The sequence below is a fragment of the Prunus persica genome, chromosome G1 (genome assembly GCF_000346465.2).
Source record: "Prunus persica cultivar Lovell chromosome G1, Prunus_persica_NCBIv2, whole genome shotgun sequence".
Taxonomy (NCBI): domain Eukaryota; kingdom Viridiplantae; phylum Streptophyta; class Magnoliopsida; order Rosales; family Rosaceae; genus Prunus; species Prunus persica.
This window is the reverse complement of record NC_034009.1, coordinates 8,561,764-8,576,348: the sequence shown is the minus strand read 5'-3', so window position 1 is coordinate 8,576,348 and position 14,585 is coordinate 8,561,764. Positions and strand designations below refer to the sequence as shown.

At 37.8% G+C, this 14,585-nt stretch overlaps 2 protein-coding genes across 4 annotated transcripts; both read right to left on the bottom strand.

The window, feature by feature from the left end:
- LOC18790741 (pleiotropic drug resistance protein 3) lies at window positions 31–9,164 on the bottom strand. 2 transcript variants are annotated; one of them, XM_020554084.1, is made up of 25 exons: window positions 8,773–9,164; window positions 8,461–8,584; window positions 8,266–8,351; window positions 7,868–7,952; window positions 7,550–7,709; window positions 7,379–7,455; window positions 7,249–7,302; window positions 7,078–7,168; window positions 6,687–6,988; window positions 6,321–6,602; window positions 5,914–6,227; window positions 5,481–5,641; window positions 5,296–5,399; window positions 4,921–5,071; window positions 4,698–4,832; window positions 4,507–4,580; window positions 4,073–4,405; window positions 3,689–3,979; window positions 3,371–3,454; window positions 3,116–3,249; window positions 2,641–2,868; window positions 2,154–2,325; window positions 1,791–2,045; window positions 1,383–1,645; window positions 31–185 (listed from the first exon to the last, which is right to left on the bottom strand). In XM_020554084.1, exons 1-25 carry the CDS (start codon window positions 9,162–9,164, stop codon window positions 179–181), a joined length of 4,359 nt encoding a protein of 1,452 aa, XP_020409673.1. In that variant the 3' UTR covers window positions 31–178. The 2 variants fall into 2 exon arrangements, with proteins under 2 accessions (XP_020409673.1, XP_020409674.1); XM_020554085.1 differs by lacking the exon at window positions 31–185 and having other exon boundaries at window positions 1,270–1,645.
- On the bottom strand, window positions 10,245–12,804 carry LOC18791773 (pentatricopeptide repeat-containing protein At3g06430, chloroplastic). Of its 2 annotated transcripts, XR_002269569.1 has the most exons (3): window positions 12,269–12,804; window positions 10,685–11,936; window positions 10,245–10,541 (listed from the first exon to the last, which is right to left on the bottom strand). XR_002269569.1 is itself a non-coding variant. In XM_007224270.2 (2 exons), the coding sequence occupies exons 1-2, from the start codon at window positions 12,638–12,640 to the stop codon at window positions 10,803–10,805; spliced, it is 1,506 nt and encodes a 501-aa protein (XP_007224332.2). In that variant the 5' UTR covers window positions 12,641–12,804; the 3' UTR covers window positions 10,245–10,802. The 2 variants fall into 2 exon arrangements, 1 of the variants encoding a protein (XP_007224332.2); XM_007224270.2 differs by having other exon boundaries at window positions 10,245–11,936.

Below are 14,585 nucleotides of genomic sequence, written 5' to 3'. Positions count from 1 at the left end.
AATTCTAAAAATAAAAATAAAAAAGAAAAAGAAAACCAATTGGCACATGCGTGAGCATGTGTCAAGGGGCTAGTATTTATTAATGAAATTCACTCGTTTCGTCAAGTTTGTTATATAAGTTTTGCCCGATCGACTTTCGAATCCTGGAATCGCCACTAACCCAGATGATGTCTTGTGTTCATGCCCTAACAAGACAAAATGGAAGCAACCAAATATGTTAGATTTTAAAATTGCAGTAATTTCAAGGATTTGGACCCCAAGAATGTAGAACACCATGATATTGGGCCCAACACAAAGGGTTTGGCCTCAAGACTTCAGTGAGTGGGCCCAACAGTTTATATATCAACAACAGAAAAAAAAAAATAAAAAAAAACAAAAAAAAACAACAACAACAAAGAATTGGCTAGGACTGATTTTCGGACGGATCAGATCGGATAGTCCAATTCCATTCTAAAAAAATTTGGAATTAAAATTCTTTTCCAATTCAGTTTCTAAAAATTTCGAAAATTCAACATCCATTCCAATTCGGAAAACTAGATATTTTCAGAATTTTTTTGGAACTTACATGTATGAGAATCTTTTTTTGCAAGTTTCGGAAAATTATTGAAAATTTTAAAGATGTCTAATGATTTGACAATTTAAATTTGGCTCAAAATTGAAAAATCATAGGGAAAAGCTCAAAGAACTTTTATATGCTATCACTTATATGTTGTTATCCTTTATGAAATAGCTCCTCTATGTCTAGGTCTCAATTCTTCTAATAATCTTAAATTCCTTCATCTCAAAAAAGAAATCTTAAATTCCTTTACTTCTTCCCTATTAATAAATAAACATATGCTTCTGGATATCTTTTACATCATGGTCCCTAAATGGCCTCTTGACTTCACAATATGGAGACATGGGCAAAGAGATATTGATTTTTTGGGGACCCTAAAACAGTTGGTTCCTTCCTACAAGATTACTATGGTTTCCATCATGATCGTTTATTCCTTGTGCCTATTTTTCTCACTGCTTTCCCAATTGCTTTTGCTTCACTGTTTGCCTATTGCATTGGGAAAATTAAATTTACAAAGAGGGTAGAACTGGTGGGTGGAGCTGTTCCTTAATTTTTCATATGCAGTAACAAAGATGAACATGATCCCCCCTCCTTGACAGTCTTTATAGTTCTGTCCTTGTTTACTAATCTTAGCAGTTCATGGCTTTCATGAAAAGATCTTAGCCGTTCAATCCTTGTCCATACCTGTCCTATATTTGACTGTAAAATATAAATTTTGTAATGGTGATTCAAATGAGATGAGATTGAAGGAATTAGCTTTTTGAGAAGATACATCATACTTCATACATGTATCTATTAAATCCAGATACAGATTCTGAACGTTTACCTCCTCTGGAAGTTTAATTTTCCAATGAAGTATGCAAAAAGAGCAGCAAACACAATGGGGAGGAGAATAAGAACAACAGCAACAAGGCCTAAAAGGTTGTAGTGAAACCCAAAGTAATCTTCTAAGAAGGCAGCAACAGTTTTAGTCTCCCCGAACGCCAGGATCTCGTTCTGTATATCTCCATACTGCGCTGTAAGCATTCCATTTAGTGCCCATGATGTAGGACATAAATAATACAACCAGAGCCACCACTTTGGGATTTGCTACATCAAGAAAAGAACAGGCTCAAGTTAGTTTTCCGCATTCAAATATTTCTTCGCTGTGCCTAAAAGGATCATATCATCTACTTAGGAATTATTTTTGCCATTTAGAAGCATGAAGGTTAAACTTGATGATTCATAAACTTACTGGTCTTGGAATGACGAACCCAGAAAACAAATTCAGCATTGTGTAGGCAGATGATGCCACAATCGACGCCACCTGAACATTTGGTGTCAAGGAAACCAATAGCATTCCTAGGTAATTGAAGCTTAGTAGTGTGCAGAACATGCCATAGAATGACCAAAATATCTTATAAGCAGACCAGTCGTAACCAATCATCGGGTATGTGATGACCACGTAAAGAACTGCTTGAATGAATGAGTAGGGAACCTCAACCAGCACCTACAAAATTAACTCTACTAGTTGGAAATTTCTTAAATTGAATGCATGAGATAATGGTCACAAATTTTTTATGAGTTCATCAAAAGTTTATATTGAAAAGTGCAAAACCTGCGCAAATGAGTAGGCCCATGAAGAGAACATTCCTGCAAACTTTTCTCGATATAGAACAGTTCGCTCTGTGGCAACAAATGGTAGAACTGTTGAGCAGTTGTTTATGCCAAAGAAGATTGTTGCACAGAACATCGAACCAAATATATTGAAGATGTCTTGCTGGCTATCTCTGCAAAATAAAAATAAAAATCATATGGTTAATGACTCTTCTTTAAATAAGAGATTACCACTCCAGCTATCATAGACATGCAAGGATTTAGTTTAGACATGAACAGCATTTTAAAGATACCCTTTCTCATCATATGAAAAGAAAAATAATGAGCGTCTTCAGAAGTAAAATAAAAGGTAACACAAATTTGTGAGAATCATAAATGTTTAAATGAAACCATTCAACTTATTGCAGTGGATAACTGAAGCTTTTTCATTTTAAAAAAAATTCGGTTTAGTGGTTCATACGAACGCAAACAAAAAATTTCTGACTAACATTTTCTTTCCTTGATTCCAGAAGAGTATTCCAAACAGCAGAGATGAGCAAGACATAAAAATGATCCGTGTCAGATTATATGAAGGACTTCTCCAATAAGACAAGTTCTGTTTCCAGAAGCATGCTTTGAACTGCCCCCAACCATTCTGAGGAAAACGGGTAGGAAACTGCAAAACCTTTGAACCAGGAGATGGTGAACTCAATTGCTTGACTAACCCCTTGTTCTTCCTACAGTCAGAAGAGCAAGCGTCAAGCGTAATCAAGCTCCAATATGGGGATGCATATATGTACTATAATATAAGTATACACAATCAATATAAGTATATGAAAAAATGTAGCCAATTTTAAGAATGAAACTCAACCCTAGAATGCTAAAGAAACCCATAGGGTATGCAATGATGATAAAATACCCAATTTCTTTCAACTTCATAAAGAAAAGGTAAGGGGAAGAGAAGGGGAATCGTATTATGCTTACTCATTCAAGGCGGATTCCTTATAAATTTGTGAAAAATCTATACCAAGCTCAGCTTCTGCAGATTTTGAAGTGACTTCTAGCATCCATGTTGCTGGGTTATAATTGTCTTTCATTGAGGGCAACCCGGGAATACTCTAACCAAATGAAGGAAATCGGATCAGGGCAAAGTAATTGTATAATTTCCAGGGACAAGTTGTACGTTCGAAAGACAACGACAACAAAAATGACTAATCTAACAGTTGTTCAACTGCCTACCTCAAAGTACTCAATGACCCTGCTTGAGTTCTTCCCTAGTGGGCCACCATAGATTATGTGTCCTCCAGTTTTCATGAGAATCAACTGCAGTGATGGTAAGATGTGAATGATTGTTATCAAAAGGAAATATAAGTTCCTTAAAGTGTCAACAATAATATATATGGATAAGAAAGAAATAGAACTTATTTAAGCATTTTACTTTGTAAATTTTTTAAGGGATGTAAGCTGGTCAAGTTCAATACTACTGAGTTGAAATGGGAAGAAGTCACATTGAAACTTCTGAGATCATCCCATTTGAGGTTCTGACAAACACTTTACCTCATCAAATGCCTCGAAAATGTCAATACTTGGTTGGTGGATGGTACAAACAACCGTTCTTCCTGTTGCAGAAACATTTTTCACCGCTCTCATAACAATAGCAGCTGCCCGTGCATCTAAACCTGAAGTTGGTTCATCCATGAACATGATAGATGGATTGGCAACGAGTTCCACAGCTATGGTCAGTCGTTTGCGCTGCTCAGTTGATAAACCGCTAACCCCTGCCATGCCCACTAAGCAGTCTTTAATCCCATCAAGCTCAATAGTTTCAAGGACTTCATTTACAAATTCCTGGGGAAGGAAGAAAAATGTATGGTGCAATTTAATTTGGATGTTCAAATCCAGAACCATTGAAATAATCATGTTCTTGAAAAGATACCATACAGCTTTAGTATTTGAATCAATCTGAGAAGGGAGCCGCAGCCAAGCAGAGTACACTACTGATTCTTCCACAGTTATTTGTGGAGAATGTATGTCACTTTGCTCACAATAACCTGATATCCGAGCAAATGTATCTTGCACCTTTGGGTAACCACCAATTCTTATTTCCCCTTCAACGGTACCACCAGTTTTCCTTCCACAAAGAACATCCATGAGAGTTGTTTTCCCAGCCCCACTGACACCCATTAATGCTGTTAGTATACCTGGCCTGAAAGAACCTGTAATATCAGAAAGGAGCTGGAGCCTTTTTTCTGTGAAGCCCCGCTTTCTCATTTCCTACAACATAAAGATAGAAGAACTGACCATATTAGCTGGCATAGTTCACTCCTTGTATTTCAGCACTACTGAGAATCTAAAGAGAGGTTCCCAAAGATTACCAAAGGGGTATCAACATAGTATTGTACATCCTGAAATGCTACGGCTAGGGGCTCAAATGGCAAAACCATTCTTCCTGGAAAAACAAGAGAAGAAAAAGAACTGATATTTATGTTAACATAAAAGAACACACTGACCCGAATCTACTGTAGAATTAAATAAGTGAAAAGAGAAAAACTAAAATCACCCTCACCCTTCTTGGGTTCTGCGGAAGTTTTAGGTGCACTAATGGATTTCCCCTCTGTGTCTATATCAGTTTTGCTGTCTCTTTTTCCTTGTAGTTGACAGTACTTTTCGTAAGAAATTAGAGCAGGGGGCCTTCCCGGAGCTGAACATAAAACAAAAGCTGGGTTAGCAAAAGTATAAAATACATTATTGCTTAAAGTGGCCAAGTAATAGATAGAACACAAACTTACACTTAAAGAGTGTCAAAGCCAATGTGAAACCAACATTGAATAGTACTGTGAATCCCAATAATGCACCAACTGATATCCAATAAAAATAGCCTTCAAAATTTAATCCACGGCTTTCCAGTACTTGTCGCCCAAGAGTTGTGTTTGCATAGACCTGTGAATATAAATAAAGAGCAAAGTCATTAGTGAATGAGGAAGAACTCCTTCAGGTTGCTAATAGGAACATGATTAGAATCACCCTAGTATAATCTCACAAAGAAAGAAATAGAAGGAAGAAAAGATCTCAAATCTATGGTAAGGAAACAGAATTCTAAATTTTCACTTTGTAATTGTACAATGAGGAGCAATGAAGCAATAGCTCTACCCTCGCTATATCACCTGTTCCCATCGGGGTGATTGGAATTCATTAACTGTCATTCCTATCTCCCCATAGGTCAAAGGAGAAACCCAAAATCCCCACTTCAACCAAGCTGGCATATAAGCTGCAACAAAACATATTTAAACATGACTAGAGAAGCAAAATTCATTGACATAAATATGGGAAAATCTTATGGAAATCTTACATTTTGGTATAACAAAGCCACCAAATAATAAAACAGACAATATTGCTGAACTACCAGCTGTCATAGAAGCACCCACGGTTTGGAAAAATGAAGCAATAAACCGAAACATGGATATTGATGTTAAGTGGACAGCAAAGAGTAGAAGGAACTGGCAAAAAAACCTGGCAAACACATTAGAAAAATGTAAGATCTAACAAGACTATTTCGAGAAAAGAGACAGAAGCACAGATTACCAATATGCGTATTCTGCCATGCATTAGCTATAGATACCACTGAAGCATAATTCATCTCATACAATAAAGTCTTAGTTTAGATGGTAACAGCCACGTAGCTGAATGTTCTTCAGCATAGAAGAGCTTATTTACAGTCAAGCATGTAATAGTCTATCACTTAACCATCTAGCTAAAAACTGAATTTTCAATCTGTGACTCACCTTCCAACCTCAGGGCTGTAACCAATAACATAGTATGTAAGAACTGTCCAAACAAAAGCCTCCAAGAACGAAAGTGGAACCTTTAGGATGGCAGCTGGGATTGCATAAGCCCAAGCAGGATAAAAACACAACTCTTTCTGTTTGTAGAAAACCCCAATTCTTGAGACAGTCATTGACAATTCTGGGAATCCATCAACAAGAAGTATGAGGAGTGCATAGAATAAAGAACCCATATAATAATTTGCGTGAACCATGTCAATAGCCATTTGAGTTCGAAGGAAAACTGTCATCGTTATTGAAGCAATTATGACTAGCTGCAGAAAGAAAGAATACAGTTATGACCAGATATAAAAATGTTTTAAACTGAAAACACTTAAAATAAGGGGGAAAAGAAATAAGGAAGCTACCTGAATTGATTTGAAAACATAAATAAAAGAATTCCTTTTCATCAGAAGAAATTCCCTCCTTGTGCAAGATTTAAACAGTTCCCATTTAGGTAATGAGTACGTTCTAAAGGATAGAGCATCCTTGTGGCTCTGAGACTTATCAAATGGCTTTGAGAGCTCCACATTTAGCTGCCAGCCAAGATGTCCATCCTCAAATTTTTTAATGAACTGATCAACAGAAATGTAACTGTAAGGTTGTTCTGCATGGTCCCAATACTGTGCTTGATCTTTTCTAGAGATAACCTGAAGCAAATCAAGATAAGACAACGTTCAACACTATAGATAATAGGACATCGATTGAGATATGAGTATGACAATAACACCTACCTCCTGAAGGAAGTCGGCAACACCTTTCCTTTCTGGGCACTTAAACCCACACTCCTCAAAAAAATTCAGAATTTCTGTTCTTGGCCCGTGAAACACAATCTTCCCTTCTGCCATTAATAGGACATCATCAAAGAGATCAAATGTCTCCGGTGCAGGCTGAAGAAGCGAAATCAATGCGGTTGCATCTGTGATATGCACAAAATGCTGAAGACAAGACACAAGTTGGAAAGTGGTAGAACTATCTAAGCCATTAGATATTTCATCCATGAACAAAGCTTTTGCAGGTCCAACAATCATTTCCCCTGCATAATACAGAAATTATGGAGCATCATATCTGATTTGACTCGGGAAACTGAAATGCATGCAAAGTTTACTGTTATGCCAACACTACCTGTAGTCAACCGTTTCTTTTGACCACCGGATATTCCTCTTCTTATGGGATCTCCTACCAACGTGTCAGCACAGATTTCCAGACCAAGTATCTGTAAGACATTGGATAGTGAACAAGAAGGCAACTTAAAACGAGCTGATTGAAAACACAATTCGTAGGGAATTAGAATACCTTAAGAATATAGTCAGTTTGAAGTGTATTTTTCAGTCCCTTAACAGATGTGGCCTGCAACAGACAATTTTCAATCACAGTTAGACCATTGAAATTCTGCAGAACACTGCGAACAAGGCATCTTAGGTACCTTCATGTAAGCATCTACATCAGGATCTGGAACTATTCCTGCCTGTTTTTCCCTTCTACTGACTTCCACCATAATCTCTACATGCACAAAAAACATAATGATAATACCAATATGATAAACGAGTTGATAACAATTTCAAACTGGCTAATTATTGCAGGCAAGAATGCATACCGGTTCGACTTCCTACACCTTGACAACATGCAGAGAAATCAAGTGTTTCCCTTGCAGTGATCTCTGGAATATGCACATCATATTGGCTTACATAAGCTGAGGTTTTCTGAGGAACAAATTCTTCTAGTCTATAACCATTGTAACATATTTCGCCAGAAACCTATTAGAATAAAATAAATACTAAACGAATTAGAAGCAGACCCTTTGGATATTGATAAAGCCTTATGGTTTACCACTATTAACCAAAGCTGAAGACACTCCCCCTCACAGGTGGGCCTTAATTTCAGTTGGAAAAACAATTATTTACTTTTTACACACCTTGAGAGAATGGCTTAGCTTCCCTGAGAGTGCCATCAGTAATGTGGTTTTCCCACAACCTGGAGGTCCAAGCAATAAAGTCATCCTGCAGTGAAGAGAGGCCAAAGTTGGTTAACTCTAAGTTGGTTACTTATTAATTTTCTAATATCCTTCTTAAAGTGTTCTAAAAATATATCAAAATTTCTGAAGAATTTGAAAGAAAGAAAAAAAAATTATGTCTGCTCATTACTTTCCCATTTTCAAAATTTTGGAAGGTAAAGAACCCATTTTCGACAAAGACATCTGCTAAACTCCATAAGGACAGAGAAACACTCATGTTTGATACAACAGATGGAATTCATTAAATTCTATAGCAGCCACAACTTTTTAAGTTAGAAACCAAGGTAAAAGAAACTAACCTTCCTGGCTTAATAATACCACTGACATCTTTGATGATGCTTATCTTGGCTTCACGCATTTTTGAACCAGTCAGTTCTGTGATGCCCTGTCATAAAGAGAGCTCAAGTAATTAATTTAGAAATTGAGAATTTACATTCAAAGTCGCCCATGCATAGCCAAAAAATAAGTTGGAAATTATGAATTAAGATGCTTACCAAAACCAAACTCTTTAGAGTATTCCATAGAGTGGGTAGGGGCTTGCCATGAACTACCTTGCACTCTGCTTCCACACAAAGATTCTTATATCTCACTTCCACAATAGGTAACTTTACACCGACTCTACAAGAGGTGCAAAATGAATGTTAATATTTTACAGCAGCCCACTTTATGCACAATAATAAATTAGCCATGTTTAATTTAGTTTCCTGTTTTATCTGTTATTTTCCATGTTTCTAGTAAAATTAGTGTGATTTGTGCTCGAAAGTAGATATCTACATAAACCCGAAAAGAAGAAGAAAAAACATTACTTGTCTATTCTTCGTCTAATCTTCTGCAACAATTGAAGATTGTCATTTTCAATGTGTTTGATAAGCTTCTCAATGAAAACACGTCTTTCTTGAGCTCCAAGCTTGGTAACATCAACCACCCGTGTCCCTTTACCGTCTCCTTTTGTAGACGTGCCATCATATTCATCAAATAGAGCCGAAGTTATCCTCTCAAAAGTGGGCAGTCTCTCAACCGCGGCCCATTGTAAGTCATGTTCTTCATCACCAACAACATCATTGTCTCCTGCATTGACAGTGGTGGCGCTCCGAAAACTTGAGGCATGACTTCGAAATGAGGATCTTATACTCCTCCCAATCTCTGCCAGCTCTATACGGAAAGACTCTATTTCATCTGCCCCTGCCAACTGAGCCATTTTTAGTTAGAACAAATGGATGAACTCAGACAGATCATATAAGTATCATGGAAAGCCTGAACATGGTAGGCAATGAAGTAATGCAATGCGTCATGTTTTGCTGTGGCAAGGAAATGGCAACTGGATTTGAACCCAATTGTTTATCACTGCAAAGACTTTATCTTCGGCAATGAAAGTGAACAGAATCAATTAACAATAGTTAAAACAATAAACAATACTTGAACACTGAACCAAAACCAAAACCAAAGCGGCATGGCTCATTCTGTTAAGTTATGCTTTATATATAATAAAAGATTCCTTTGACTTTCTTCCACCAAGTTAAGATAGCATATCTTTTCAGTGGAAAATATTGTTTTTTACCTTAACCACGAAGGCAATAAGAATGCAAGCAGCTCTTCCTCAATTCTGGGACTGGGATTTGGAAGGAGAAAAATGGAAAAGCCAAGCGGGTCCCAGGTGGGTAATGACATCAAAGTCTCTGGTATGATTATCAGTTATCACATTACGACGTTACCTATCTGACTTTGTGTCGCAGGTTTTAGGTTATTGTTTGTTTAATGTACAGAAGAGAATACCGGAATGGCATTGTGCCTGCCACCATGAAAGGCCAACATTTACTAAGTTAGCGTGTGAGGATAGAAGTCTTCTCTCCTACTTAGCCCTTTTTGCCTGTGCCTTTACATGTCGTGTGGTCATCTCATCTCATTTGACATACCAACATCTCGTCCAAGCCACTCTCAACTCAAACATGTTCTTGCGTGGAAAAATGTTAGGTTAAGCGGCATACGTCAAATTCTAATTCTAATTAAAGTGTAGGACACACCACGCAAAAGTGGATCCTTCCATTTCCATGATAACTCAATAAAAGTTACCAGCATCAACTGTTTTCGAACAGGGATGATTGTTTGAGGTGCCACTGCCATTGTTGCTCCATCTTGTGGGTGGTTTTATGATATAACGTCTTTCTGAACTTGAGCTTGCTTTAATATTTATTTTTATGACTATCGGTTGTCTGAGCATGTAATCAAAGATTGCCTTTACCAAATTCATTGTTTACTGGACGTGCCAACATCAGTCTTAGCATGAATCTATAAGAGCATTCTACCAGTAATTAAAACAGCAACCCAGTACATAAAGAAAAACACGGCAAAAAGAAAATAATTCCCAACAAACACCCAAAAAGATGTGTTTATAACCACTGCTGTTCCACAGACCCCCTTCTATACTGTCCAGCTCCTGCTGGAGACAATACATATGAAATTGCATTAAAAACAAAAGTACTTCTCCTGTTGGCAGTTAGCACTCCTACAAATCTCCGTACAAATTTGCATGCTATTTTGAGATGACCTCGAGTTTGCAGAGAGGCACTTATCAACTCTGTATATACAGTCATTTTCAAAAATATTTCACCCAGAGTATCAGAGATGTCTAAAACAATTCTTACAGTCCTCCACAAAATACATAAAGCCAGAGGAAGCAGCATTGTTAACATCCATCCCAGAATGGAAAAGTTTGATTACCTGATCACTCGAAATTCAACGATGAGAGTCCAGTACTGCTGCATTAGAAGAACTGTGGGGATGCCCAATGTGAGATTAGGGGATTCTTGAAACATATTGTTGTTTTCAAATATCTCAATCAGACAACAGCATCAGACTCAATTCCTGAGGAGTTGTTATTTTGGTTAACATCAACACCAATCTCCTGCTCCAAGTAGTAGATCTTATCGTTCATACCTTCCTTACTATACGCCTCAACCATAAGAGAGTATGTTGTGGAATCCGGTGGACATTGCTTCTCTTTCATCCGCTTAAAAACTCTCTCCATCTCCATCAAATCCTCTGCCTTTGCACATGCAGCTATTACTGCATTATAAAATGTGGTATTCTCGGGTATCTCAAACTTTCCGGCCAACTGAACACTGCTAACCACCTTATGGAAGAGACCTGCATTGGCATATCCATTAATAAGGCAGCAGAACGTTTTGGTGTCTGCTTTCATGCCCTCAGCACGCATCTGATCAAATGTGTACTCCATGTTTTTTGCATCTCCTACATCCGCGAAAGCCTCAATCACATTGTTATATGTTGCTGTTGTCCATGGGAATTGAAGCTTGCGCATGTACTCCATCACAGTTGACATTTTATCATACAATTTCTTTTTCCCATAAGCACCAATCAGAATATTAAAAGTGCGAGTTTCTGGCTCAATCCCAAAATCACGGAATTTCTCATACCATCGCTCCATCATATCTATCTGACCCTTGTTGCCAAACACACTAAGGATAACATTCATTGTCCAGACATCAGGCTTGCAAGTTGCACCCTCCAGCATCCCTGACAACACTTTTTCCATCTGATCATACTTCCCAGCTTTACCATATCCACTCAACACTATGTTTTGGGTGACTGTGTTTGGAGTTATTAACCGTTCAGCCATTTCCTCATACAAGGACTCAACTAATTCGAATTTCAAAGCATCAATGCAAACCTTTATTAAGGTACTGTATGTAAAAACGTCAGGCTGGCAATGCGGGAGGGTCTTCATCTGGTTGAGAACAGAAAATGCCTCATCAATTAGATTGTTCCGACAATAAGCTGTAAGTAGGGCTGTGTAGAGTTCAAGAGTTGGTTCACAGCCTTCTTCAACCATTGCGTCAAAAAGCTGACGGGCACGATGGGGTTGGCCACATCTTCCAAGCAGACCAAGGAGTTTCATGTAAGTCCCTTCTTTTGGTTGATAAAAAGGTTGTTCTCTTAGCATGTCAAATACCTGAACAGTCAATACTAGCCAATTTTATCATCATTTTACAAACAAGAACACCTAACTCTTGGTTAGTAAACATGGCTATGATACTGTAAGTCTGTATGATACCAGTCCTAATTCTAGTTTCCTTAAAGTCAAAAATTCAGATACAAAAGGAACTCAACTAGGTAAGCAAAGAGAGTAGCATTTTTTATTTATTTTTCAGCAATTTACTTTCACCAAACTGTAAACCCAAAAGGGAAAAAAAAAATGAAAACTTTCTCCATTTTTGTTTGAGGTAAGGACCTAATGCTCAAAATAAAATGAACCCAGAAAGAGAAACATAGAGAAGGGCCAACCTCAAGAGCTTGAAGCCATTGCTTCTTGTCTATGGCGTCAGACAAGGCTTCAGTGACGGTGTTGGCCCAGGCCTTGGCGTTGTTCTTGCGGTCCAACTTCTTCTTCACATTTTTTAAGGGGGCCCTTCTGTAAGTCCCAGGAATCGATGTCTCTGAGACCCCTGGAAACTCACCTTGCTTCCAGTGCCTCTTTCTGGTCTCAGAAGACGAAGATGAAGTTGAACGAGTGCGTGTAGCGGGTGCTGCCAATGCGCAGTGTACTAGCTTAAAGTTTGAGTCTTGGGCTCTGTGGATGGCTGTGGAGTTCTTATTGAGAGGGAGAGGATGAGGAAGCAGAGAAGAAGAGAATGAGAGAGAGACCGAAGAAGCCATGGCTTTGCGAATTTTGAGAGTTGAAAAACAAGGGATACCAGTGAGTTAGTTCGGAAGCAAGGGCATGCAAAATGACCACTTTGTCCTCCGTTCCTTATCCTCTTATAATTACACTTCCGATTTTTATTTCTTTTTTCCTTTTTTATTTGGTTTCAGCAAACTATAAACCCAAAAGGAAAAAGATGTAAAATTGTGCTTCAGTTTATTTTAAGGTTAATCGTTTTATTAGTCCCTGAACTTAGACCCGATTTACATTTGAGTACCTCAATTTTTAAAATGGTTTCCGTGGTCCTTTAACTTCACTTTCGTTATGACAAATGGTCCTGCCATCAATTTTGTTAACTTTTTCTGTTAAATGCAAAGGCAAAATGGTATTTTTATGTTAAAACAAAAAAATGAATTAAAATTTATATATTTAAAATAATAATAAAAGAAAATCAAATAAAAAACCAACAAAAAGAAAAAGATAAATCAAGTTTGGGGGAGTAGAAATCGGGATAGAAGAGGAGAGTGAGAGTTTAATTTTAATTTTTTAGTTTTTTAATTTTTTAATTTTTTTTATTCATATTTTAATCAATTTTGATACAAAAATACCATTTTGCCCTTGCATTTAACAAAGAAGTTAATCAAAATTGACGGCAAGACCATTTGTTCTAACGAAACTAAAGTTGACGGACCACGAGAACCCATTTTGGAAATTGAGGTACTCAAATGCAAATTGGGTCTAAGTTCAGGGACTAATAAAATGATTAACCCTTTATTTTATAATAGAAGCAATAACTACTCTAAATTAACCATTTTGTGCAGTATAGCCGGGCGGCTATACGCTTAAAATATTTGAATATATTTAAAGAGTATAGCCGCGCAGTTATACTTTTTAAATAGGCTTAAGTGCTACAGTACCTCTGAAACATTGGTCAATTCTCACTAAACCCCCTTAAAACCAATGTTTTGTGTCTCACTTTGCCTCTCACTGTCAAGTTTGTTAAAAATTCCATTAAAAATGTTGACGTGGCACCAATGGGATCCATTATTTTGCTAAACTAAGTGCCATGTATGAAGAAAAAAAAATTGTCTTTTTTAAAAACTTAATTTAACTATTAAAATAAAAATAATACTTTAAAACCAAAAAATCCCCAATTCCCCTCCTCCAACCCTATTATCCCTTCCTAGTCGCCATCACCACAACCACAACCACACTCGACTCAAACCCTCCTCTCTCTTCCTCTCCCGTAGGAGAAAACTTGCCTGGCACGGGGATGCCAGGTAAGCTTTCCACGTTAGTATCCCCATCCAATTACATCCTGACAGCTGGCAATCACTTTCACACTTAATAAATTTTTTTTTGCCTCTGCTCCATTCGGTGCATTCCCCAACTCAAACCCTCCAGTTGCTTCTCTTCCCACCACCAACTTTCACTCTCTCATCTATCCCTCTCTTCTCCGACAAGTTGCAGGCTGTATGATAACACGAATATTCAGGTAAAGACAATTTTATCTCAAGAATATTTTAATGGGTTTAAAGTTGAATTTTTGTTCAGGAAAGAATTTGGGGATTTGAGTGGTATAATTGCGTAGAGCGCAGCGATATGAGTTCGTAGACACGTAGTGGGCTCGAATCGGAGTATTAACGAAGAAGTTACGATCAACGGAAGTGCAGTGGCACAACCGTAAATATTTCAAAGTTAGAATTTTAAAAGGGATAGCTCAGTTTCACTCTCCACCTCTCTCTCTCTCTTCCCTAACCCTCCCTCTTGCGACGCACATAGACCCGGCCACTATGTGGCAGGCTAACTTCACCGTCTGACCACTCATGCGGTTGAGACCGGTCGGGATGTGACAGTGAGGGGCTAGCAATCATGACCGGATGGAAGCCCAGCCAAGACCTCTGCTTAGGAAGGCGTTGGGAGCTCGAATTTGGCCGTGACTGCTTCAGTTTTTCGCCT